Source organism: Pyrus communis, chromosome 2, assembly GCF_041283825.1.
Source record: "Pyrus communis isolate YQ-2024b chromosome 2, ASM4128382v1, whole genome shotgun sequence".
NCBI lineage: Eukaryota > Viridiplantae > Streptophyta > Magnoliopsida > Rosales > Rosaceae > Pyrus > Pyrus communis.
This window is the reverse complement of record NC_142566.1, coordinates 886,589-912,097: the sequence shown is the minus strand read 5'-3', so window position 1 is coordinate 912,097 and position 25,509 is coordinate 886,589. Positions and strand designations below refer to the sequence as shown.

At 37.0% G+C, this 25,509-nt stretch overlaps 2 protein-coding genes across 3 annotated transcripts; one reads left to right on the top strand and one right to left on the bottom strand.

Annotated features, from left to right (window-relative positions):
- Window positions 1-519: 519 nt before the first annotated feature.
- LOC137746674 (cation/H(+) antiporter 28-like) lies at window positions 520-4,332 on the bottom strand. Its single transcript, XM_068486675.2, has 4 exons — window positions 4,000-4,332; window positions 2,395-3,399; window positions 1,574-2,164; window positions 520-1,350 (listed from the first exon to the last, which is right to left on the bottom strand). The coding sequence occupies exons 1-4, from the start codon at window positions 4,189-4,191 to the stop codon at window positions 736-738; spliced, it is 2,403 nt and encodes an 800-aa protein (XP_068342776.1). The 5' UTR covers window positions 4,192-4,332; the 3' UTR covers window positions 520-735.
- A 2,784-nt stretch (window positions 4,333-7,116) lies between these two features.
- LOC137746469 (protein SEMI-ROLLED LEAF 2) lies at window positions 7,117-22,228 on the top strand. 2 transcript variants are annotated; one of them, XM_088680073.1, is made up of 19 exons: window positions 7,117-7,659; window positions 8,165-8,239; window positions 8,912-9,027; window positions 10,261-10,375; window positions 10,524-10,652; window positions 10,920-10,967; window positions 11,320-11,480; window positions 11,586-11,782; window positions 11,908-12,200; window positions 12,282-12,431; window positions 12,553-13,080; window positions 13,178-13,324; window positions 13,432-13,504; window positions 13,949-14,073; window positions 14,214-14,414; window positions 14,491-14,628; window positions 14,712-14,840; window positions 14,970-15,200; window positions 21,887-22,228. In XM_088680073.1, the coding sequence occupies exons 1-19, from the start codon at window positions 7,525-7,527 to the stop codon at window positions 22,037-22,039; spliced, it is 3,144 nt and encodes a 1,047-aa protein (XP_088536199.1). In that variant the 5' UTR covers window positions 7,117-7,524; the 3' UTR covers window positions 22,040-22,228. The 2 variants fall into 2 exon arrangements, with proteins under 2 accessions (XP_088536199.1, XP_068342588.1); XM_068486487.2 differs by lacking the exon at window positions 21,887-22,228 and adding an exon at window positions 15,353-15,962.
- Window positions 22,229-25,509: the final 3,281 nt, after the last annotated feature.

Here is a 25,509-nt window from a genome sequence, read left to right as displayed (position 1 = left end):
GGTGGAATCAAGAAAAATTTATGTATGATTTCTGTTTTTGTACTCAAAAGGATTTTATAGGTTGTATGTTGCTTATTTTGGTAATTTTTAGTTTATACACGTAACTATCTAAAACGTATTTCGATATATTTTAGGTTATGCACGTAAATTATCAAAAGCAATCATGTACGCATGCACGTAAATTGTCAAACCCTAATGTAGCCCACCTCTTAGCCCCATTTTTGGGGCCAACTCCTCAATTGCAATAATTAATTCAAATTCAGTAGTTATATTTGAAAACATCCAATTGTAGTTTAATTAAATTAACCAATAAATTTAAAACTAATAAAATATTGAGAGGGCTATGTTTAACCATTGCAATTGATGATGATATATGAATATGGCTTGACATTGCTCATTCAAAAAAAATAAATTTTCTGCAAGACGACAATTCTAGACAAGGTTATGTTTAGCTATTTTGGAAATGGCCTCAGGAAGGAAGATTGCACCCTAGCTAACTTGCATGGCCCAAATGTTGCGTTTGCGTTGTCTAAATAATTTACTTGTAGAAAATAAAAAGCTGAAACGTAGCAGCCTTCAGACAGAAATGCCTTTGTTAATTTACAGTTTTCACTACCTCACATAGCTCCTCCTAAATTTCTATACAAACTACAATTTTCACAAACCATCTGTGGTAATTCCTTGCTACAATTTGTATCTAAAATTCTAAGCTATCTTTTGCTATGTTTGACACATTTACATGATCGAAAAGTCATCTTCCAGCCCATCTAGTTGTCCTTTTAGACTGTTTTCTTGGATGATCAAAACCGAGGTTCTCACCGAGAAATCAGAACCCGAAAGGACATCTCCGATTGGTCCCAACTCCGGACATTGCTGCCAGTCATTCATCCCGAATGTCAGAACCGAATTCACCCTTTCCCCTCGTCCCACTATAATGAGCGCGTACTGCCCGTCCAATGCCCTCAAGGTAGAATATGTCTCGGCAGAATTGGCCATATGCTTCTCCATGTACGCAACTTGTCCGCATGCGACATGTCTCTCGTAGAAGCTTGCGAAACACTCATCGTCAAGCCCCATTTCCTCTTCTTGCTCAGAACGGCTGACTGTGTAATGTCCAGGTCTGGCTGCCGCCTCTGAGTTAGCATCTACCAAGAATCTAATGACTGTGAGCTTTACACCTGCATGGCTTGCTACACGACCTGCGTAGGCAAGTGCTTCTCTGTCGTCTTTTCCACCAATGAAAATGACCGCCACACTGACAGAATGATCGTAAGTTCTTGGTAGTTTTTCAATCAGTCCAAGACCTCTGTCTACAAGAATCCCGACGGAGCATGGAGCATTCTTGAGGACCTGTTAAAACCATAGTTTATCATTAACTGATACCATGAGAAGTATGCTAAAACAGATAAGTCTAGAGAAATGAAGAACTTGGAAAATTGAGCAGATATTAACTCCTTTAGAGTCTAGAGAAAGATCATCGTCACAATTATGATCATGGTGCTTGAATTCTTGACTATTTTCTTCTAGAATTTGTAGCTGTTCGAATAATACTCAGCTGTCTGATATACATTACCTTACGGTTCACATATCTGAAAGCAGAATTTCCGCCATCCAAGGTTCCATCTGCACGTTGAACCTTGTGAAATGGCAAGATGATGAGGGCTACCATTGAGTCCTCTGCCAGAATGCAAATATCCTGGGGCATGCCATTGATAGTCGAGAGTGCAAGCAACCGTTTGAGTGCCATACCATCTCCGCTCTCCCCTACATATGCTTGAACTGCAGCGGTGACTTGAGCTCTCATTTCTTTCACTCCTGTGTGAGTCACAGTCATGGTGTCCACCCCTTCTTCTTTTACCAGTGAGGCTGTTATTTCGTCTGTGAGTTCTATCACGTCTGTTACATATACCACAATTCCAGGGTCAGCTGTCCCTCTAGATATCTCAATGAAGTTAATCATAGTACGAACATTTTGAGGCCCATGAAGGCATAGCAATATGCGAAGTTCGTTTGAAGGGTCAAGCAATTGCAGCGACATTCGATGAGTAGGTGCTCGTTTCCTTGCACGCTTGATGATTTGCGCCACAACTGATGGTGCATGGACAACCGTGAAAAATATAGCTATTACCATCACAGTGCTGGTTGAAGTAGATGTTGTCCCAGCCTGCATACATATCAGAAAAGCAAAACGCAACAAGATCAGCATGGTTCAAATAATATGACCAATTTGATGGTGACGAGCCACTCGTAAGTTCTCTGATAAGGAGGAAAAAGAGCATGATGCTAAATTAAACAGTACCATTGATAACTTTAGGAGTAAAAGTACCACAGAAAATTGAGAAGGAAAAGGAAAGCAAATTTGAGAAAAATAAAATAGAGAGGTCAGAAACTAACTTGTTTTGCAGCAATGGCCAAGTATATGTGAAAATGGCCTTTGGTAGTGAGAAGAAGGCCGAGTGCAATAGATTCTGGCCACTGAAATCCCAACAACTTTCCACATATGACAGTTCCAGCAACTTTTCCAACTGTTGCTATACCAAAAAGTACAAATAACCTTGCCCATGTCCCGAACTGGTCGGGTTGAAATTCCTTTAACACAGCTTCATAACCCATCCAGAAGAAAAAAATGGGATAGTAAATGGTAGATAACAAGTAGTTGATCTTGCCGATCACCCATTTCGATACCCTCCCCCCCTTTGGTAAAAAGGTTCCTGCCATAAATGCACTCAAGGCAGGATTGTATCCATAAATCGGCGAGCAGGCAATGACCAAGGCCATGAAAGCAAGAGCAAGCACTAGGTGTGAACCTTTCATGGGTTTGCCTTCAGGGTTTTCATTGTTGACCCAGTTCATGAAGATTGGTGAAACAAAGGCTGCAAAAAGTGTCTGGATCACCAATGCAGAACCCATCTCAACGGATGTTCGGACGCGTTCTGAAGTCTGTAAAACTCTCTCTCCAGATTCAATAGGCCAAAAGACATAACCAATTGAGAGGAGAAGAGTGGCTATGAAATCAGCGTGCATTCCTGCAGAAATGACAAGCTGGCCTATGTCTGACTTGCCTATTTTGAGACTCGTTATGAGACGTGTCAGTACAGGGGAGGCGGTGCTAGAGAGGACTGTGGAGAGGGAGAGAGTGAAATCAACCTTGAAACCGCCATCTGTAAACTGCAGAAATGGTGTTATAGCGCAGGCTAGGATGAATGTGGAGAGCATACCACCATAGGCCACTTTAGCATCCTTGGTTGGTTCTTTAAAGAGTATATATGGATCCATTTCTATGCCTAACACAAACATATAGCCGATCATGCCAAAATCAACAATGAAATTCAACGTTTTACTGCCTGAATCCGTTACTAGGTCGCGTATGAACCCTAAGTTTCCGATCAGCAGTCCTATCTGCGTACCATAAGAGATAACAATAATTTAATCACAATAACAGTGGCAAGTGAGTAGCACCTAAAAGAAAACACCATCCAAGGTCGCGAAAGATGGTACTTTCGTGTTAAAAATGAAAGGTACAGTTTCTTTTCTGCATTCAGATCAACTCTACATTAAACTGCTACTCTCTAATGCAGCATTTAGATTCCAAACAATTAAAGAACATGAGAGCCGCCACAAGGCATACACGATTATGAAATAGGCCTTACTAGAATAAGGAAGCAAGTTTTCGTTTAATCAAATACTACAACAACAAAAAAACGCTTGATCCCATCTGCTATTCACACTCGAATGCACTCACAAGGGCCCTTTGAAAATGCTTCTGCAGACAAGCCGTTTTGCAAGAAACGCTTTTATTAAAAGCACGTGAAATTCTAAAATACTCGTAGGAGTGCATAATCACAAACTGAGAGTGCGAATAACATTTTCCGCTATGAAATAAATTGACTGCCAACTTTTGAAATGAAAAGTGAAGAGGAAAACCAAAACAAAATAACGAGAACGAAATAAAAAACAAGGTGAATACATGTCGAGAAAGAGAGAGAGAGAGGGACTTACAACGGTGTTGGAGGTAATACGAGGCTGAGAATACGGCTTTAACAGGAAGTGGGACACGTTGCAGAGAGCATACATTAAGAAGAAACCCAGTGCATATTTTGCTACTTTTCCAAAAAGCTCTTTTAACTTGAGAGAACATGGTCCAACAATTGAAATCTTCTGAGAAGTATGAAACTCCTTCTTGCTGCCCATTTTTTCTTTCTCTTGCTTTTTCTCTCAGTCTTTTGAGTATTTGTTTGCAATTGCAAGAGAATTTTTTGTTTTTGTTTTGTTGGGCTGGAAGTTTGCAAATGAGCATCCATGGCACAGTTAATTCTCTCTCTCTCTCTCTCTCTCTCTCTCTCTCTCTGTAGCTTGGCATTTGGCAGGGATGAGTTAGTGGTTCTGATCGATTGCCTGTTGCTTTCTTTGAGGAGAAATTGAAGGAGAACGGCTAGGAGAGAGAGACATTTACAATGGTAGGCAGGTATTATTTCATAAATAAAAAATTTGAAAGCCAAAAAAAAAAAAAACAATGGTAGGCAGGCTATTAGATGCAATGCAACTAGATCCAAGGCTTGAAAACATTGTAAAAATATTTGTAGTAGGATCTTGACCATGGACGGCGGCAGCATGTGCCTACTCAAGGCAGTTGCCCCCAGAAAACTCCTTTCGCCATGAAAAGTTGCTTCAACGACTAAAAATATAAGTTATCCTCTCACGTTCTATATTTTTCCTACCTTCTCACCTTTTCTATTCATGTAACTTTTTTCATTAGCGTTTTGAACACCAATTACGCAAAATCATGTAGTTGGACAATAAGTTGATAACATTGTATCGAATTTTCAATTTTTAATTTCGTCATTTAAAGTTAACCCCACTAAACAATGTTTATGGCTACGTCCATGATCTTGACCCTACTTGCTAAATAATGAGTGGTGCTATTTTATCCACCTATCTTACTTGTCAACGACGTTATAACTAAAATATAGAGCCACAATATCAACACATGAAAATTAGTAATGTGCCATAATGTATAGTCTTGGGAATTTCAGGCAAAGCCCCTTCAAAAGTGGTATCGCCATATATGCTGAAGTTCGACAAGATATATGCGCGCTCGTGGTTGATTCTCTACGTCGTCTATGGCCGTGGAGGAGCATATCTCTTCCTTCTCTAGACACTCCATGATCTCGTGTATATATAGGCAGTGGTGGAGAATAGTTCCAATAGACGGGCACGGAAAGAAGAGAGAGGGTTTAGGGTTAGGGTTTTTCCGCAACAGACAGTTGATTGGAGGAAGAACTGACAAAACAAGAGTTATGTTTGGGAGACTATCTATTTCAATACTATTTTGTAAAGGCTTTTTAGTCAAAATGGTCCATGAGATTATCTAGCATCAATTATTTTGGTCATGTCATTAAAAAACTCCGTTAAGTTGAGGGAATAACACATAACTTTGGTCCCTGAGATTTGCATAACACATAATTTTGGTCCTTGAGATTTGCATAACACGTAACTTTGGTCTCTGAGATTGTCCATCATCCATCATTTTGATCCTTCCATTAAAAAGCTCATGAACCACTTAACATAGTTTTTTAGTGGAAGAACCAAAATAATGGATGGTGGATAATTTCAGGGATCACTTCTATTAATTTTCAATCTCAGAAATCAAAATTATATATTATGAAAATCTCATTAAACCATTTTGGTTCAAAAGCTTTTTGTAAATGATATGTGATTGTTGACAATTAAATTAATGAAATTTTGCTTCTTCTATTCAAGAGTGACAGATCGATGAGCCTTCACGTCTGGAGACGTCGAGCTGACACTCCATTTCCTAATCGTAAACTCTAAAAATAACTCTATCATTAAAAAGTCGGTAGGTTTCATGGAGTTAACAATAGTCAATAAAAGTCTATGAAATCTATAAATGTCTATCACATGAAAAAAATAAAAAATAAAATCTCCGCAAAAGCCTATATAAATCTTAATACAATTAATCTTCAAAACGTCAATAGAGTACATAATAAAGAACCATATAAAACCTCGTACAGGTAAACCGCATGTGCTCTACACTATTTGATTTGTGTTTTTTCACGTGTTAAGTTTTAAAATTCGTCACACGTTAGAGGACGTATTTAGAGTATGAATCTATATAAAAACTGAGCATGTGCTGAGAATTAATTAAGTTACTCCTCATATTATTAATTAGTTATATGAGGAAATCCATAACCCAAACGATCGACTTCTCTTAATAGGATAAAAAAAATATTTATTTAGCTTGAACGCATGTACCTAACATTATTCTATATATAAACACGAGTTTCACTTATTTATCATATCACTCTAAATTAAGTTGATTTTGTTCAAAATGTTTGATTCAAATTCACAATTTAGAAACACATAAGCATTTGTCTAATAGTACAGGTATGTAGTTGACACGCCATATCACTAATGTGGGTCACACAATCCAAGGCTACATGTTCCGCCATAACCAAAGTATAATTCAAAATTACAAAATTTCTCAAAATTATTAAGTGAACCGTGATTTCCTACTAATTGTCCTCCTTAAAAAAAAATAATAATAAAAACAGAAGCTTCCATCATAATTCTTTCTTTTTGGTCTCTTTCTCAAATGATATTTTTCTTTAAAAGTTTAAATTAATGAGAAATTCAAACTCAATGCATAAAAATCAATGTAATTGCACTCACGTCTGCCTTACGAACAAGCGAAAAAGAAAGAGTAATGCTACTTATACCATAATTTTGTACCACATTTTTATACTACCTTAGGTGGTATCTGATGTGTACAACCACATTATTTGAAAAATTTGCAAAACCCAAATAAATGAAGGAGAATGACTACTCGTATACCACAATCATTACTTAATTAACTAGTTTTTTTTAATTATTAGTTTATTAAATAATGAACTAAATTTAAAATTTTGATTAATTCAAATGATATGGATGTTCATATTAAATGTCACCTAAAATAGTATAAACCTGTGATACAAAAATATGGTATGAATATCATTACTAAAAAAAAAAAACAAACACAATAGAAAGAGAGCGTGCCAAAAATAGCAGAAGTAGTAATAACTATTTCGTATATAAAACGCCCAAAACTATTTTTACGACAAACGAGAGAGAGTGAGTGACTATAATTTATTTATTTACTTATTTATTCTCCTTTCCCTTCTCCTTTCCTTCTCAACACATTTCCTCCTCCGGTGGTGAACTTCGGTGATCCGTTCTTCTCCCTCGATCCATCTCCACCGTCTGTTCCCCGGAGGCATACCCTACAACCACCACCACCGTCACCTTCTTCCAATTATACAATCCGATTCCCACTTCCTCTCAGAACCAAAAACACAAACAAAATAAAAAGGAAAAGAAACACACGCATTCCCATTTCTTCCGAATTGAAATTTTGTTTGCACAACGTTTACATATACATATACATAGATACATACGGAAGGTACATGTATACGTATATGTTGTAGATGATTTGAAAACATTGAGGAGCTTGGCTGAAGAAAAAAAAAGATGGGTGTGATTTCAAGGCAAGTGTTCCCTGTTTGTGAAAGCCTGTGTTTCTTCTGTCCGGCATTGCGTGCGAGATCACGGCATCCCGTCAAACGATACAAGCAGATGCTCGCCGAGATATTTCCTCGCTCTCCGGTGTGATCTCTTTTATTCACATTTTTATTCTTGTTGGGTATTTTTAAAATTATTGTGAATGTCTAATTGAAGATTAATTTTATGCTGCAAAGTGAAAAAAAAAAAAAAAAAAACCGTGTAAATTGTATACAGAAGCAATGTGAGGCGTTTTGGTTATTGGGGGATCTTGTGAAAAAAATGGTAACTTGTGTTGCAAGAAACGAGCAATTTTCTCTTTATTATTCACTATATAATGAGCTCGGATAATATGGTGAAGTCTTCTGTAAGTTACATTGTTAAATTTACGGTTCTTATCACGTTACCATAGTGTTATCCAAAAATTGTTCACAATTTGGTGTTTACATTTCCCCTTCTTTTTCCTCCCTTAATATGAATTCCTCACAATTTTGTATTCGGCCTTTTTGTTTAATCAGGGTTTGAGCACAACTGGTTTGTATGCAAAGTTTTTATTTTATGTTTGTTCCTTCAGTTGTGTTATTGGATCATTTCTTTCCCATTTTGGCAGGACGAAGAACCAAACGATCGCAAGATTAGTAAACTATGTGAATATGCTTCAAAAACTCCTCTCCGTATTCCAAAGGTGCAACCTCTTCTCATTATGTAAAATATGGTTCACATTGTTGCCATGAACTTAAGCGATAATTTAATGTCAAAATTGTGATGTATCCTTGTATATGAAGCTGCTGACTTAAGTCAATTTGGGTGAGGGTATGATTTTCTTAGAATGATATAATAGTTTAACTAGTTGAACAGAAAAGTTGAAGGTCATTGTGGAATTTAGTCACAGTTCTACTGATGTGGAAGTCTTTTGGTTTGGAGGACTCTTCAGGAGGAGGGACCGTTGTTTATAAGGGCGGTTTGTATTCAGTACTACACCAAATTGAACTGGTAATGTATCTGGAGATAGATCAATTTGTAAGAGGCATATGTGTAGTGCCAAAATCTAAGATTAATTGAAACACAATACCTCTTATGTTTTGGCTAAGATGATGAAGAATGATAGTTAATTATGTGCATGTACTTAATTATGGAAAGTAATGACATTTAAATTTGAAACATGCTAAACAGAAGGGATTCATTAAATTTAAATGGTGGACCTTTTAATTTTCTTCCAGTCTATCGTTGTTTTTTCACCCGTTAGTAAATAATGTTTATTCATTTTCTTGACCTTTCAAAGTTATAGATTTTATTTTACTTTTCATTTGTGTATTTTTCTGTCATGTTGATAGAAGTTCTAAAATTTATAATTCAGATCACAACTACTCTGGAGCAACGGTGTTACAAGGATTTGAGGACTGAAAACTTTCACTCTGTGAAAGTTGTCATGTGCATCTACCGGAAGTTGTTGGTCTCTTGTAAGGAGCAAATGTGAGTTCTTTAGTTCATAATACATGTGAGTACATTATCGAGGTTGTTGCTTAGTATGTTTCTGTCTTCAGATTCCGAAACATTATTGAGAAAGGCTAGATCCATTGGCTGGAGTCCTAGACTGATGACAACGTACTTAACACGAAATTTGTGAATTTTCCCCTCAGAATAACGTGCATATTTGAGTCTTAACCTATGAAAATTATGGGGCACTTCTATACTAAGGAAAAATGCACCTTCCACGGTTACTTGAGTGAACTTTAGAAATTCAACAAGTCAATCCACATTAGCAAAAGGAAGGCACAAGTTTTTTGAAGCTCGGTTCACTTGTATTGTCTCCAAATTGTTAATGTTCGAGCATCTGTGGATTTTTACTTTCTCAACTCATCTTCCTATGTGTGCTGACTTTGCCAAACACACGGATTAATTATGTTGGATGACATGGAGCATCTGTGGCCAAATCAGGCCAAACGGATGTGCGAACATCCTGCTCTGGCATCATGTTACAGGCACATGATTATAGAGTGCAAGGCGCTGAATGTCCAATGTAGGACTTTATGTTCACAACACAAACAATACTTTTTATGGGTCGATTGAGATTTTGCATGAGGTGAATTGACTGGACTTTTTCACCTAGCTATGAAATTCAAGCTAACCCTTATTTGTGTATTTAATGATATTGTATTCGTTGATGCCAAAATTTGAGATTCATCCCATTAGTTTTCTCATGTGGCATAGATCATAGATACAGTCATATCTTGGCATATAGGTACACATATTTTATTCTCGGCTAAGAAGGTGTGGGTCTAACACGAGCACAGACAAACTCAAACACTATCAGAACTGGTTAGAATTATCTAAGTATGGTATCAAAGAAGTGATTCTGTACAAGCTGGATGGAGGCATATATCAATGAGATTCTTTCGATTTTCTCTATAGAATTGTAAACGGCAATGATTATCTGTTAGCTCATTTTGTTGTCAGACTCATCATGCCACCTATTTGAAGTAAATTTCTTGGGTTTGGTCATGGACGACTTTATATCTAGTAGTTTTTTCATCTATGTTATATGGTAAAGTTTCCTTGAATGCTTGACCATTAAGATATTGAATGACTTGATGAAAATGAAATGAAATTACAAGACTATCCTCTACAGTTATATTTAGCTCATGCGTAGTTGTTCGGAAATTATTGGTTTTCATGTACAAGTTGTGATATGTTTATATATGGCAGGCCATTATTTGCAAGTAGCGTGCTTAGCATTGTACAGATTCTACTTGATCAAACACGACATGATGAAATACGTCTTTTAGGATGCCAAACTCTTTTTGAGTTTGTAAATAATCAGGTGGGAGTACTCGTCGGGATCTTCTTTCTCTTTCAGATTGTTGTTTGTTTGTTTTTGTTTTTGGTGATTGTGCATAACTTTCTTTTGAAGCTGCAGGCTTTTCGCCTATGAATGTTTTTAATCTCATGTAGCTGTTTTGATATTGCAGAAGGATGGTACGTATATGTTTAACTTAGATGGCATGATTCCAAAAGTTTGTCTCTTAGCTCAAGAAACGAGGGAGGATGGGACGGATAAGCGCTTGCGTTCTGCTGGGCTTCAAGTTCTTTCATCAATGGTAATTCTTCCCCATTTCACTTTGTTTATTACTTCATGCACTGATACTTGTTTCTCATAGGATATTCAATTTAGTATAATGTAGTCTGATATTCATAATTTTCACATTGTTACTTACACGCAAAAGCTTTATTAGAATTGTTATATGTCAGTGAGAAGGGTAACTAGTGACTCACAAAGAGCGGCACTGGATCTTCTGGGGAATTATAATCTTGTAAGAGTGACAAATTCTCTCATATGCACTCTCACAAGTGTGTTTTGTGTGCAGGTTTGGTTCATGGGTGAATTCTCTCATATTTCATCAGAATTTGATAGCGTAAGTTTATTTGGTACTATATGTCTAATTCTTATATAATTTATTTTCACACTTCTTTCCATTGCTATTTTATCTAACTAGAAAAATTTGCTCATTTAAGTTCATAGAGTCAGACAGATTTTAATTAAGTATCATTTCAACTTGTAGCTGTTGGAAGAAAGGAAAAAAACGCATACAAACCACCTTTTGATATCAACTATTGTTTACAAATTCTTGTTCTTTCCGTATTTGTTTCATGCCTTGCTTCTTCATAAACTTCTAATGGCAAATTATGGAATAGTCCAATTTCGTTCTTCTTTAAGCTGCAAATCATTAGCTTCCAACAATCTTCTATTTTTCTTTTGTAAATCAGGTTGTTTCAGTAGTCTTGGAAAATCATGGAGGTCCAAAGAAAAAGTCAGAAGACACCCAGACTGGGAGTTCCGAAGAAGTTTCACCTTCACTAGAACTTGTGACAAGGATTTCGTCCTGGAGGCTGTTAGTGAGTGAAAGAGGCGAAATCCTTGTGGCAGGGTAGTTTTTCTTGGCACAGTATTGCGTAACTATCATTATGTATCATTCTTGCTATTTCATTATGTTATAGCTAGTGTCTACATTTCTTCTTGTTTTTGTTTGCAGGGACGACATGAATAACCCCATATTTTGGTCAAGGGTTTGCCTGCACAACATTGCCAAGTTAGCCAAGGAAGCTACAACTGTACGGCGTGTATTAGAATCTTTGTTCCGCTATTTTGATAATGGAGATCTCTGGTCTCCTAAACACGGGCTCGCACTGTCTGTCTTGATGGATATGCAGATAATAATTGAAAATTATGGTATTTAAATTTCTTCAAATTGCTTAGAATTTGTCTATGGGAACTTGACTACTCTTCTTTTGTGCTGAAATTAGTTGCAATCGTCCAACTGATATTTTGATGACCTGTGAACCTTTTTCTCGCAGGGCAGAACAGGCACTTCATATTGTCCATCTTAATTAAGCATCTTGATCACAAGAATGTTCTTAAAAACCCAAATATGCAGCTGGACATTGTTGATGTTGCCACCTCTCTTACTCGAGAAGCAAAGGTTCAATCATCAGTTGCTATAATTGGTGCTCTGAGTGATATGATGAGACACCTGCGAAAAAGTATACATTGCTCACTTGATGATTCAAATTTGGGGGCCGAAGTAATTGAATGGAACCGAAAATTTCAAGCAGCAGTGGACGAGTGCCTTGTGCAGTTGATACATAAGGTGACTGTAACATCCTTTACATTTTTTTTTAAAGATGGAACAAGTAGTCTCACAAGGTTTTATTGCTCTTACATTGTGCAGGTAGGAGATGCAGGTCCTGTTCTTGATATGATGGCCGTGATGTTAGAAAACATGACTAACATTGCTGTTATGGCTAGAACCTTGATTTCTACTGTTTACCGTACTGGTCAAATTGTGGCAACAATACCTAATTTGACATATCAAAACAAGGCAAGAATGCATCAGCTATATCACTTCCTTCGATCTACAGTCATTAGTGCACAAACTTACCAAGTTTCCATCTGACTTTTTTTCTTTTCTTTCTGTGGTTTGAATGTCCGAATTTCTGTAGACATTTCCTGAGGCATTATTTCATCAGTTACTCGTAGCTATGGTCTGTGTAGACCATGAAACCAGGGTGGGCGCACACCGTATATTTTCTGTCGTGCTTGTTCCCTCATCTGTTTGCCCTCGTCCCTGTGCTGCTACTCCCATTACTACAGAGAAAAATAATATTGGAAGGACTCTCTCGAGAACTGTATCAGTATTTTCTTCTTCAGCTGCCCTCTTTGAAAAACTAAACAAGGGATCACACTCACAAGAAAACATTGGTCAGGAGCTGAAGGACAAAGTTGTAATTCAGGAAGAAGCAAAAGTTCCTAATGAGTCCATGCTGAACAGATTGAAGTCCAAATTCAGTTCAAGAAGGCACCCATCAGCTACAAGTGACCCTGTAGGTAATGAGGATGCTTCAGTCAGTAATCATTCTGTGATGAACCGGTTGAAGTCAACTTATAGCCGAGCCTACAGTATTAGAAGGAATCCATCAAATACACCTTCTGCTGATCAAAAAACTACGAGTACTTCAGATAAAGAATCGGTATGGTTTGTGGTTCTGCTACCCTGTCATATAGCAACTATATACTTTGAACACCATAATATTGCTTGATCATTTTTCTTCTGACTAATTTTTGCAGACAATGTCCCTTAGGTTAAGCACTCGCCAGATTACCCTTCTGCTTTCATCAATCTGGGCACAATCCATCTCTCCTTTAAATACACCTGAGAACTATGAAGCAATAGCTAATACCTACAGCCTTGTGCTGCTTTATGCTCGGACCAAGGTACAACTTCCATTTTTTCTTGCACGTTAATCGTTAAGGTCTACTACTTCCATTCTTGTTTGTCCCCAATTTTCACTTCCTTTGTTTGGATTCACTATGTCATGTAGAACACATCCGACGAGACCCTAATCCGAAGTTTTCAGCTAGCCTTTTCCTTAAGGAGCATTTCTCTTGGGGGAGGTAAGCCATCGAGTCCAATTTATTTACATAATAATTTTTCACTGCACTGCAGCATACAGTTTCTTTTAAGGTTTTAACCACATAAATGCATTGCTCATGTCGTGGAGAAATGTCAAGATTGAGATTGTATAAAATTTGCTTGCTCAACAACTATAAGATTTAGGAATTGTGTAGAAGTTATTTCATGTTTAAGGTTCATAAAAGCAGCTCAATTACTGGTACATTAACAGATGAATAAGCTGGAAATTAGTTGCAGGCTTCCTATAACTGTAGCAATTTTTAAATCTCGGTCTAATTTCCTTTTTAAGTATGAAATTTTCAACTTTAGTTTGTGATTCTATTTTGAATATATTCGTTGCACTGAAATGTAATTGACGGCTGTAAACCATTTTGGGTTGTAATTTTTCTGATGCCATCTTTAACTAGGGGATTTCATTATTGCAGGATTACAGCCATCAAGACGCAGATCCCTCTTTACCTTGGCAACATCGATGATCATCTTCTCAGCTAAAGCCTACAACGTGGTTGCTCTTGCTCCTTGTGCTAAAGCAGCACTTACAAATGAAACAGTACGTGCAACAGAGTTTCCAGACGACATTTCCACTGAATGTTATTTGCGAACCTTTTAACTTATTTCTACTTTGACTTGAGGTATTTGAAGTTAACCTAGCTAAATACTTACGCATATGCTTTGATGACGTGCTGTCAGGTTGATCCATTTCTACGACTGGTTGACGATCACAAGTTGCAAGCTGTCAATTCTGGACCTGACCAAGTAAGGAAAGTTTATGGATCAAAAGAAGATGATGAGAATGCTTTAAGGTCACTTTCTGCCATAGAAAAATCTGAGAACCAATCTAAGGAATCATTTGCTACCATGATAGTGCAGACGCTTAGAAATTCACCAGCGGTATGTTTTCCTATCACATTTTGATTATTGGAACTATATCTCTGTGATACTGATTATTTCAGTGTTTTTATTACAGGATTCATCAATTATAAAACAGCAGTTGCTTAATGATTTTATGCCTGATGATGCATGTCCTTTGGGAGCTCCGTTGAGCATGGAAACACCAACAGAAGTCGACCAAGTTGGCGTACAAGATGACGGAGAACCTGATAAGGTAATTTACTCGAACAAACTTCCTTTTTTTTTGTAAGGTCCAAACAATTAAGCGTCAGCGTGCAAAATGATTCTATTGTGCAGGCTGAGCCCCCATTATTCACAATTGGAGATGATGTATTAGCCGATGCAGCTGAAAATCAAACCGACCCTGACACAAAAGTTGCCGTGGAAAGTCTAAGCTTAATAAGCATTGACGAGCTTTTACATTCGGTAAGTGAGGTCACTCATACACTGTTTCTGGTTTTTGGCCCTTGTAGAAATCGGACAGAAAATACGTAAATAAATGGACATTACATCAAGTTGAAAATAGTGCTAATTAAGAAAGTGATTTGTGTGTAGGTTTCGGAGACAACACATCAAGTTGGACGATTATCAGTGTCAGTTGCGACAAACATGCCTTACATAGAAATGGCTGGCCAGTGTGAGGCCCTTCAAATGGGGAAGCAGCAGAAGTTGTCGACGTTTATAGTTGCTCAACAGAGACAAGAAAGTTTGATTAAATTTTCTACTCGTGATTGCAACCAGCAGGAAAAGGAAACTCCCTCTCTTCTTCCATTGGGCGCTCCTACGGTATTTCCTTTTCTCCAATCATACACCTGACATCTAAATTTTCCACTAATTTACCATCTGTTTTCACATTTCTTCTCGTAGATATTATTGCACCGTATGCACATTGTGTTTTTAGCATATTCTGAGTTTCCGAAAACCATCTGGGACTGCAGAGTGGAAATCCATTCCTTGAATCCAGTGCTATTTCACTCAACCAATCTGTTGGCAATGGCTCTTCGATGCTTTGCGTAACTGAGTATCAGCACTATCCACACTTTCAGCTACCGGCATCAAGCCCATACGATAACTTTTTAAAGGCTGCTGGCTGTTGATCTGTTTAGAGAAAGTTTGGTAGCCCTTGTAGCACGTAAGAAATCGAGTGTTAGCAGCATTGGAGCGAGCGGCAGTTGTAAATGCAACAACTTTGTGTTGTTCCCGATTCAGCCTTGTTTTCTGTTCATATATTTACTGACTGCCTCCATTCATTTATTCATCAATTGTTGATTAGGGAGGTTAATTTTGATAAATCAACTTTGAAAACCTCAGTTCCCGCCCTAACAACCACAAGTGATAACAATGGAATCAGTCCATCCAAATCTATAACTGTTTTAATATTTTGATTTCAAAACAGATTGTATGATAATATTGTGCTTTTGTATTTTCTGTAATTATCTTTTAGTTTGTTTTGAAGAGTTTGTTCTTCACTCAAACTCTATCTTGTAAAGCTCTATATAAATGTTGAATTAATACAAGCTCAGTATCGGGCACAATTCTTATATGGTATCATCCTTCTTCTAGTCTCACGACATACCTCTCTCAAATAACAATGACATCAAGCTCAAGCTCAGGTTGGAAGGCAAACCTCTACCTAATATTGGTTACTACTAACGGCTTGTTGGTAAGTTAATTTATTTAACTATCACAAGACCAAATATTACATCTGCAGTGAGCTTAGCTAGTCAATTCATGCATGCACCTACAATAGAACACTTCAACCTTGTTAAAAGAGTACTTCGATATCTCAAAGGATTGATTGGAAGAGGAATTCTCGTGAAGAGGAATGATAACACTCAAGTTATTAGTTACTGTGAGCTGATTGGACAAGAAACCAAATAGATCGAAAGTTTACCTCAGGTTATTGCACGTTTGTGGGAGGAAATATGGTAACATGGAAGAGTAAGAAGCAAAGTGTCATTGCAAGATTGAGTGTAGAAGCTGAGTATAGATCGATGGCATCCACAACATGTGAATTAATATGGCTTAAGGGTCTGTTGAGTGATTTGGGGTTTCAAACAAAGCAATTTATGTTAATGTACTGTGATAATCAAGCTGCAATGCACATAGCTTCCAATCTAGTGTTTCACGAATGAACAAAACATATTGAGGTTGATTGCCACTACGTTCGTGCTCAAGTGCAAACTCAAGTGATTCAAACTCTCCACACAAGAAGTGCTGATCAGTTAGCTGCCATTTTCACCAAACCATGAACTCCAAATCAGTTTAAGCGTCTTCTATCTAAGCTCGGTTCCATCAACATTCTAGACCCAACTTGAGGGGGAGTATTGAAAGTCAAGAGTGGGTATTCCAGATGCAACATCAGTCATATGCAGCATCAGTCATATGCAACATCTGTCACTCCATATCGTCTAATAAAAGTCAAGAGTGGGTATCCGGAGCTATTGGTTAGGTAGACGATATGGGTGCAGTTGTCACCTTACTTCTAGTTAGATCTTTTATCTTCTTTCCCATTCTTCGAGGGTGGTTAGAAACTTTTTGCCTTACCTCCTTTCTGCTCCCTGTTTTATGGAGTTGCCGTGTAGGAGTGATTCAAGGGTGATCAATGTGTTGATCACACCTTGCCCTATATATCTTGTATTCTTGTATTGTTGTTTCTTTATGAAAGATAATACAAACAAACACTTAAATCTCAACAAGTCATTTTAAAAGCATATTCAAACGAGCTATAAATGTATAGATAAAATTTTAAAAACTAAGAGACATGAAAATTAATGATTAATTTATTCCTTAAACGTTGATAAACATGTTTATTTCTATTGATAATAAGTTATTTAAATCTCTCTAGCATTATCTTTTTTCTCTCTCTTTCTTTCTTGATTGTTGCCGTATTTCTTCGCCCAAAATTCTTTACTGCGCCGACCTTTGAATAAGAGATATTCCCTTCTCTTTTGATTGTTGCCGTATTTCTTCGCCCAAAATTCTTTACTGCGCCGACCTTTGAATAAGAGATATTCGCCCAAAATTCTTTACTGCGCCGACCCTTGAATAAGAGATATTCCCTTCTCTTTTGATTGTTGCCGTATTTCTTCGCCCAAAATTCTTTACTGCGCCGACCCTTGAATAAGAGATATTCCCTTCTCTTTGCTTCATTGGCCCGTGTCTTTTAATCTCAATGGACATGTCCGGTATGGTAGGCTCCACCATAAAGCAAAACCAAACATTAATTTACCACCCAATTAACTAATGATTAATAACAAAAGCATGAAACAAAAACCAAGTACGTAAAACTTTTATCGAACAACGGCAATTTGACATGCGCATAGTATCACACTTTTAGCCAATATAATTAGCTTAAATATGAAAGACTAAGCACTAACAAATACAAATATAAGGTTTACATCCAAATGCAAAGTAGTGCGTGTTTTTATTTTACATATTTATCCATGGCATGAGCATGTTTAAGTTGAATTTCAGTTATGTGCAAATACAAATATTGTCATTTCATGAACATGATTAGCTTAAATATGATTGACTAAGCACTAACAAATACAAATATTGTCTTCTTCTTTTTTTATCAAAACAAATACAAATATTTTCATTTCATGTGTAGTTTGATGGACAAAGTGTGTTCTGATTCTTTTTTAGTAATGCTAGGTAGACTTAGTTTTTAAATCAAATTTACAAATCAAATGATGTAGTTGTTGATTTTTAGATTATTAATTAAGTATTGATTAACGTATTTATTTTCAATTAGGAAAACATTATTTGATTTACAAATCTATCTTTCTTTCTTTTATTTTTTTACAAATCTAGTTTAAAAATTTGTTTTTCCTAACATTATCTTTTTAAGTACATTAATCCAAAGAAAAGGCAGGCAAGTGGTAACCACAGTGGTTGAAAGGTATTGAGCTCTTGCATGACGGTGTGAGTTTGAACCCCGTCGGTGGCTAATTTAACACCTAATCTAACAAAATATATTTTTCACAAAAAAAAAAAAGCCACCAAGGCCACTATGCAACTCAACCCTGGGATTACTTTCTCCACCTCCCTCTCCAGCGCACGGGAAATTTTTAGGATAGAAGCTGTTTGGAATGGGATATGAACGTAATTGGGTCACTATCACATAGTGTTCTTTTTGAATGTATGATTGTTCCTTTTCTTTTTATATAACTCCTGCGTGCTAGCCATGATTGGGAAACTAGATTCCGCCTACACAAACAACGTAGTTGTTGCTTGGTTAGTCCCTTCGTTTGCTTTGTGTGCTCTTTCGGTTTTCTAGTCGTAAGTAGTAAGATCCGGCTTTTGGTTTGAAGAGATGGAGATGAATAAGATGTTTTTGGAGAACAATAGCGGTCTTCACTTTGGACTTCCGTATGTATATCTGCAGTTTCAGGACAATTTGCTTCTTTTAGGATAGAAGCTTTTAGGATTTCGATTTAAATGTGCTGTGGTCGCATGCTGATTATTCGATGTGTTTCGTTCTTTGGTTCATACTCGGGGGCATACATTCATTCTAGAGTGCTTCTGCATGCCTTACAAGGGGATTAGACAGTACATTATCTGTCATACACTGCTTTTAATACATTTTGTAATCGCTGTGAAACTTTTAGTGTGCCGGATTACTCTCTTACTCTGTTGTATTATTGCAGTTACAATTTTTTATTTGTCTTCCAAACTGGCGCGTTTGTTTCATGTCTTTGCTAATCTTAATTAGATTTTGGCTCTGCAGAATGATATCGATCAGGACTCCGAAGCCACCAAAAAAAAAAAAAAAAAAAAAAAAAAAAAAAAAAAAAAGCAGAGCTGAAGCTTTGATTTTGTGTAATGTACGTAGCAGGCCTCGAGTGAGCGGTTAATATTGTGGTTGGGGGCTTCTGCAGCAAAAGCACATGTTGCTAGAGCTGTTGAAGCTGAAGTTTTTGCAGTTTTGGAGGCAATCCGTGTGGCATGCTCCAAGAGGAATGTAATTTTTTATTCAACTGGAAAGGTGCTTGAGTCATATTGTAGTTATATTCATGTGAGGATTAAGGAATTATCTAAAGATTTAGAGTAAGCAGCTATGTTTGTTTATGTTTACCTCCAGAAATCTCTTCAACCTAGGTTGTGGGAGGAAATCCTCCGGCTGAACTAATGCATGTGCAGACATGTGCATCCTTTGTGCATGTTTTACACATGATTGAGAAAATGGCTCATTTTCCAATGACGAATTACATAGATAACATTGACTAATGAAACATTAAGATACCATTTGGTACGCGAGATGGGACAGGATCCACTCGTCTCACGCTTGGTGTGCCAATTTTCTTGGGACGCGTTGTCCCGTGGAACGGATTTTATTCAATTTTTTGTGCCGCTCCCCCCCCGGGGAACAACTTGTTCCAACCCATGGAACACAAAATTATAACTTTTTTGGACAACAATACCCCTCATCTTTTTCATTAATTTCACTTCAAAAATTAAACAAAACTAATCAAAATTCCAAAGATATCTCCATTTATGCACAATTAGCATAAAATATTCATTAAAAATCGAAATTTGCCTCAACTAATAATGTCACATTCCAGACCGGCTCCACCGTAGCATGATATTGTCCACTTTGGGTCCCGACCACGCCCTCACGGTTTTGTTTCTGAGAACTCATGAGCAACTTCCCAGTGGGTCACCCATCCTGGAATTGCTCCAGCCTAAACTCGCTTAACTTTGGAGTTCCAATTTACTCCGAAGCCAATGAGCTCCCAAAAAGCCTTGTGTTACATGGAGGTGGGCATGTGCATATAAGGCACATCACCCCTTCTCCGTTGGTTGATGTGGGATGTTACAAATAAACTCAAAAATTGAGTTCTCCTGTTTTTCGGGGATATCAAGCTTCTTTGATCACACTTCAAATTTTTCGGAAAACTAAGTGACAAAAACCCAACAAAAAGCAATTTTATTTGCATTTGATTTCTATATTCAAAGAAGAAAAACATCAAAATGAAGAAAACCCATATCGAATAAAGGGTTCCTGAGAAAGCCAAAGAGAGGAAATTTTAGGAAGAATAGAAGGGTACCGGGGAAAGCCGGTGAAAGGACGAGAGTTATGAGAGGAAGTGGAGGAAGAAGAGGAAGAGGTGGAAACTGGTAATGGCTAATCTATGAAGGGTACGATTGTCATTTAATCCTTCACTCCATTCTGGCCTGACTTACACAAAACATAGCATGGAACCTCTGTTCCGTTCCGTCTATTCCATCCCGTCTGTGTACCAGATGGTACCTAAGGTCCTTCTTATGGCAAACCACACATGAGATTTCGAAATATAAGAAAATTTGAAGGACGCACAAAAGAGTCCAAATTATCTATAACACAAAAGAACCATACAACAATCTAGTGAGTGACCCCAACGGCAAGTTCCTTGTAGTAGTAAACAGTCACCCACTTCCCGTTCACATCCACTTTCATTGCATGCGGCGAAATATCTTGAATCCCTCACGAAGTCCCAACCAATGATCTTGGTTAAATTGATCGCCCATTGCGTCAATGTACACATCGGATGACATGAACTTCTCATTCTCTTTTGTCGCGATCATCTTCATAGGTTGATGAGCTCTTTTCAATTTCCGCTTCAATGATGCGGGTTCTTCACATGATTTTCCTCATACTTAGTAATCCTCCCTAAAATTGTTTCAAGCTCATATTGCTCCCACGAACCTATGTCTTCGGTTCGGGAGGAGGTGGGAGGTGAGCAAGAGTGGAGAACCTGATAAGGTAATTTACTCGAACAACTTCCTCTTTTTTTGTCAGGTTCAAACAATTAAGAGTAAGCGTACAAAATGATTCAATTGTGCAGGCTGAGCCCCCATTATTCACAATTGGAGATGATGTCTTAGCCAATGCATCTGAAAATCAAACTGACCCTGACACAAAAGTTGTCGTGGAAAGTCTAAGCTTAATAAGCATCGACGAGCTTTTGGATTCGGCAAGTGAGGTCACTCATACTGTTTCTGGTTTTTGGCTTTTGTAGAAATCGGATAGAAAATACGTAAATAAATAGACATTACATCAAGTTGAAAATAGTGCTAATTAAGAAAGTGATTTGTGTGTAGGTTTCGAAGTTTCGGAGACAACACAAAAAGTTGGACGATTATCAGTGTCAGTTGCAACAAACATCCTTACATGGAAATGGAGCCAGTGTGAGGCCCTTCAAATGGGGAAGCAGCAGAAGTTGTCGACGTTTATAGTTGCTCAACAGAGACAAGAAAGTTCGATTAGATTTTCTAATGATTGCAACCTGCAGGAAAATGAAACTCCCTCTCTTCTTCCTTTGGGCGCTCCTACAGTATTTCCTTTCCTTCAATCATACACCTAACATTTGAATTTTTCCACTAATTTACCATCTGTTTTCACATTTCTTCTCTTAGATATTATTGCACTGTATGCACATTGTGTCTTTTGCGTATTTTGAGTTTCCGTAAACCATCTGGGACTGCAGAGTGGAAATCCATTCCTTGAATCAAGTGCTACTTCACTCAACCAATCTGTTGGCTCTTCGATGCTTTGCGCAACTGAGTATCAGCACTATCCACACTTTCAGCTGCCAACATCAAGCCCCTACGATAACTTTTTAAAGGCTGCTGGCTGTTGATCTGTGTAGAGAAAGTTTGGTAGCCCTTGTAGCACGTAAGAAATCGAGTGTTAGCAGCGTTGGTGCGAGCGGCAGTTGTATGTGCAACAACCTTGTGTTGTTCCCGATTCACCCTTGTTTTCTGTTCATATATTTACTGACTGCTTCCATTTATTTATTCATCAATTGTTGAGTAGGGAGGCTCATTTTATGCATCTTTGGGCTCTCCCTCCCTTTACATGTTTTGATATTGCAAAGTACGAGTTTGCTCACCCACACATTTTTTTGTCTCAATTGTTCACTTGTGAAAAAAAAAAGTGCAGAGAAAATTTAATGTAACCTTAAAAGTGTCAATAGGTAACTTTCATTTCATAAACACTGGCTTTCATACCATTATTGTGAAGTGAAAGCATGTTAATTTGTGTATAAAATTACTTAATTTTGGGTAAAAGACGAAGAAGAGGACAACAATCTACTTAACTTTTTTCTTATACCGTTGTTGGGTTATCATAATCTCTAAAACATTCTAAATAATTATCAAAACGTTTTGAAAAATTGCTATTTATTTAGGTCACCAACGTTAAATGACGACAATAAACACTGAAGGTGGTTTTTATTGACATGTCATTATGACACTCTAGATACCCAAATGGACATCTTTTAGCCAAGTTGAACCCTAAAGTTACTTGGCTACAAAGGGGTTAATTTGAGAATTTAATGCTCTATGAGTGAAAACATGTTTCAATACTAGTCATCTTTATCACTTAATAATAGTGACCTAACAATTATCTAATTTTCAAAACGCTAGATAGTTGTTTGAAATGCTTTAAAAGGTTGAGACTAATTTAAAATCACAAATAATACTTACATTGTATAAATTCTATAGTACAAACAATCTTCATTTGAAGATTATCCTTAAAAAATTATTCAAATTGAATATAGTTTAGTTATCTATATGTATCAAATATATGGATGATCATCATGAATACTTAATCTACTCGCACTATTGATTTGTTCCATCCATTTGGATGCATAAACAATCTATGATCTGAAATAATTTTTGTAGGATAATCTTCTAATACAAAATACAAATTAATAAAATTAAACGATTTCGATTATTTGCTTTTATACTAACAACCGAGTTGGTAACTTGTGTTTTGATTAGATATTTGCTTGTATACTAATCTAGCTCTTAACTTGTACATTATGTTCACTGATATGTTATTTATTTGCTTGTATACTAACCTGTCAAGACACCGATTTGTTATTTGTGATTGATGAAATCCACTCTTTCTTGATAGAAGTCTAGGAAAACACTTTTATAATTTATTCTGTTAACTGCTAAGTTTTGGAAATTAATCTGTGGACCGGCTTCTAAACTAGAAATTAGTGCATACTTAACCGTAGGAAGAGGACTAAAAATTGAGCGTTTCTTATCACAACCTTGTTTCCGTAGCAAAAGTATTTACCTGAACAATCATCGTCAGTTTACTCAATCTACTACAACATACAAATCAATACGTCAAAGCTTCCAATTGCATCCATTGGCAATCAAAAAATTCAAAAGCAATGAGGAAATTAGTCCATCGGTTGCCAACTTGGTCCATGACGTTCTTCATTCCCAGCAATTCTTCCAGCACCGGCACGTACTTGACAGCAACATAAATCTCGATACAAGTCTCCATATGCAGAACTTTGAAAGCGGGACAAGGCCTAGAAGAATAGCAGTCCTTCTCGGCACAACTGGTGTCGAAGACGATTTTCTCAACAAAGGATACGGAGGAGGGATGAGTATGGAGATGAGGGACTTGGAGCTGAGAAAGGGTTTGGGATATGCCGATCACCATGTTGTCGTAGCGGACTAGAACTGTGGCTGCGCTCACATCTACGGTCGAATTTTCTTCTTCGAACAATATATTGCCATCGTTGTGGTGATCGATACGGGGCCTTTTGATGACGACGTTGATGGTGATTAAGAACACGGGACATGGAAACTCGGTTTCAGGTACGAAAACACCTCTTAGACGTGTGTTGCAGTAAGTTTCACCCACCACTTCCCAACGTTCACTGGGCATGGCACCAGCGCCCATGACAAACAACTTCGATCGCGAAATTGGGAATTAACTCGGAACAGAAAACTAAAGTGGAAAGTTGAAGAAGAAGATTAGAGCTTGTGTGCTAGTTCGGTGCAAGAATTGCTATTATATACAAGGGTTTCCTTACCTGGGGGTTGGGGTTTCCAAATTGCTCTGGGAAATTCTTCATTCACAAGAAAAATATTCGACCGTTGGCAGAATTATTTTATTTATTCAAATCCTTCCCGCTTTTGTTAATTTTTTGGTTGGAAAATCCCTCCGCATTTCGGAAAAAGAAAACGAGCTCATTGATTTTATTTTATTTTTTATTTTTTTAAATGAGGCAAATTTTGTTGTCGTGGTCTATTTGGTGGTGAAATGATGCTTTCAATTTCACTCCTGTGGTGAAAAAGTTGTTAATAAAACTCTTGTGAGGTCTGATAATAATTAAGGTCCAAATCCAAACTTTGGTTAGTTTTCCATTAAACAAACTCACGCGACTATCACGTGGAGGGGTCAAATTCGTTATTTCACTCCAAATTATATCTTATGTCATGGACATCTAGTTTAATTGAAATTGATGTGGTTTTACAGGTTTAGTTTCACCTTGCGATGATGTTCAAGCTTCTTTTCTAGGAAATCCAATTTCAGTTAAAACCTAAGTTATGTTAGATCCACATGGCATACGAAGTAATTTGGATTGAAATAACGAATTTGGCATCTCCATGTAATAGTCATGTGAGTTTGTTTAACGGAAGACTAACGGAAGTTTGAATTTGAACCTCAATTGCTAATAGACTTCACTACAATGGTTTAATTAACAACTTTTTCATTACGAGGTGACATTAAAAGCGGCGTGTCACTGCAGAGACCATGAAAGTTTTGGACCATGTTATTATTTAAAAAGAAAAAACCGTTTCCTCTTTTATTAGTGTTATCTTTACTACCATTTCCTTAGTGCAAATGACATTGTTTATTAAAAAAATTAAAAAAAAAAATCAAAAAAATCAAAAAAATTACAAATTATAATAATTTATAATATATATTTTTTACAAAAATTAGATGAAAATGTTCTTAATTGATTAACGTAGATAAAAACAAGGATCAAATTGGTCAAATTAAAAACACATGAATTAAATTGACTCAATAACTAAAACACAAGGACAATTTTAATAATTAAACCAAAAGAGTAATAACAAAATCAAATTTTAAGGTCATTCTATTTCGATAAGAACGACTTTTGCGGTTTAAGTTCGTATGAAAAAAAAGAGTAACTAAACATTAAAATTTGAGACTATTACGTTTCGATAAGACCGAACGTGTGCAACGTCTAAGAAACGCCACACGTGCGGTGCATTTTTGGGAATGCGAGTCAGTTACGACTTAAGCCAGAAAAAAACCCCAAATTTACGACTT

Bases quoted from the DNA above. Each gene is read 5' to 3' on its own strand.
- LOC137746674 (XM_068486675.2), bottom strand. From the start codon at position 4,191: ATGGGCAGCAAGAAGGAGTTTCATACTTCTCAGAAGATTTCAATTGTT. The intron at 2,165-2,394 runs GTTAGTTTCTGA...ATATGTATGCAG, and splicing joins TGGCCATTGCTGCAAAACAA to GCTGGGACAACATCTACTTC. The intron at 1,351-1,573 runs GTAATGTATATC...TGGTTTTAACAG, and splicing joins TCAGATATGTGAACCGTAAG to GTCCTCAAGAATGCTCCATG.
- LOC137746469 (XM_068486487.2), top strand. From the start codon at position 7,525: ATGGGTGTGATTTCAAGGCAAGTGTTCCCTGTTTGTGAAAGCCTGTGT. The intron at 11,783-11,907 runs GTATTTAAATTT...TTTTTCTCGCAG, and splicing joins GATAATAATTGAAAATTATG to GGCAGAACAGGCACTTCATA. The intron at 12,432-12,552 runs GCAAGAATGCAT...GAATTTCTGTAG, and splicing joins ATTTGACATATCAAAACAAG to ACATTTCCTGAGGCATTATT.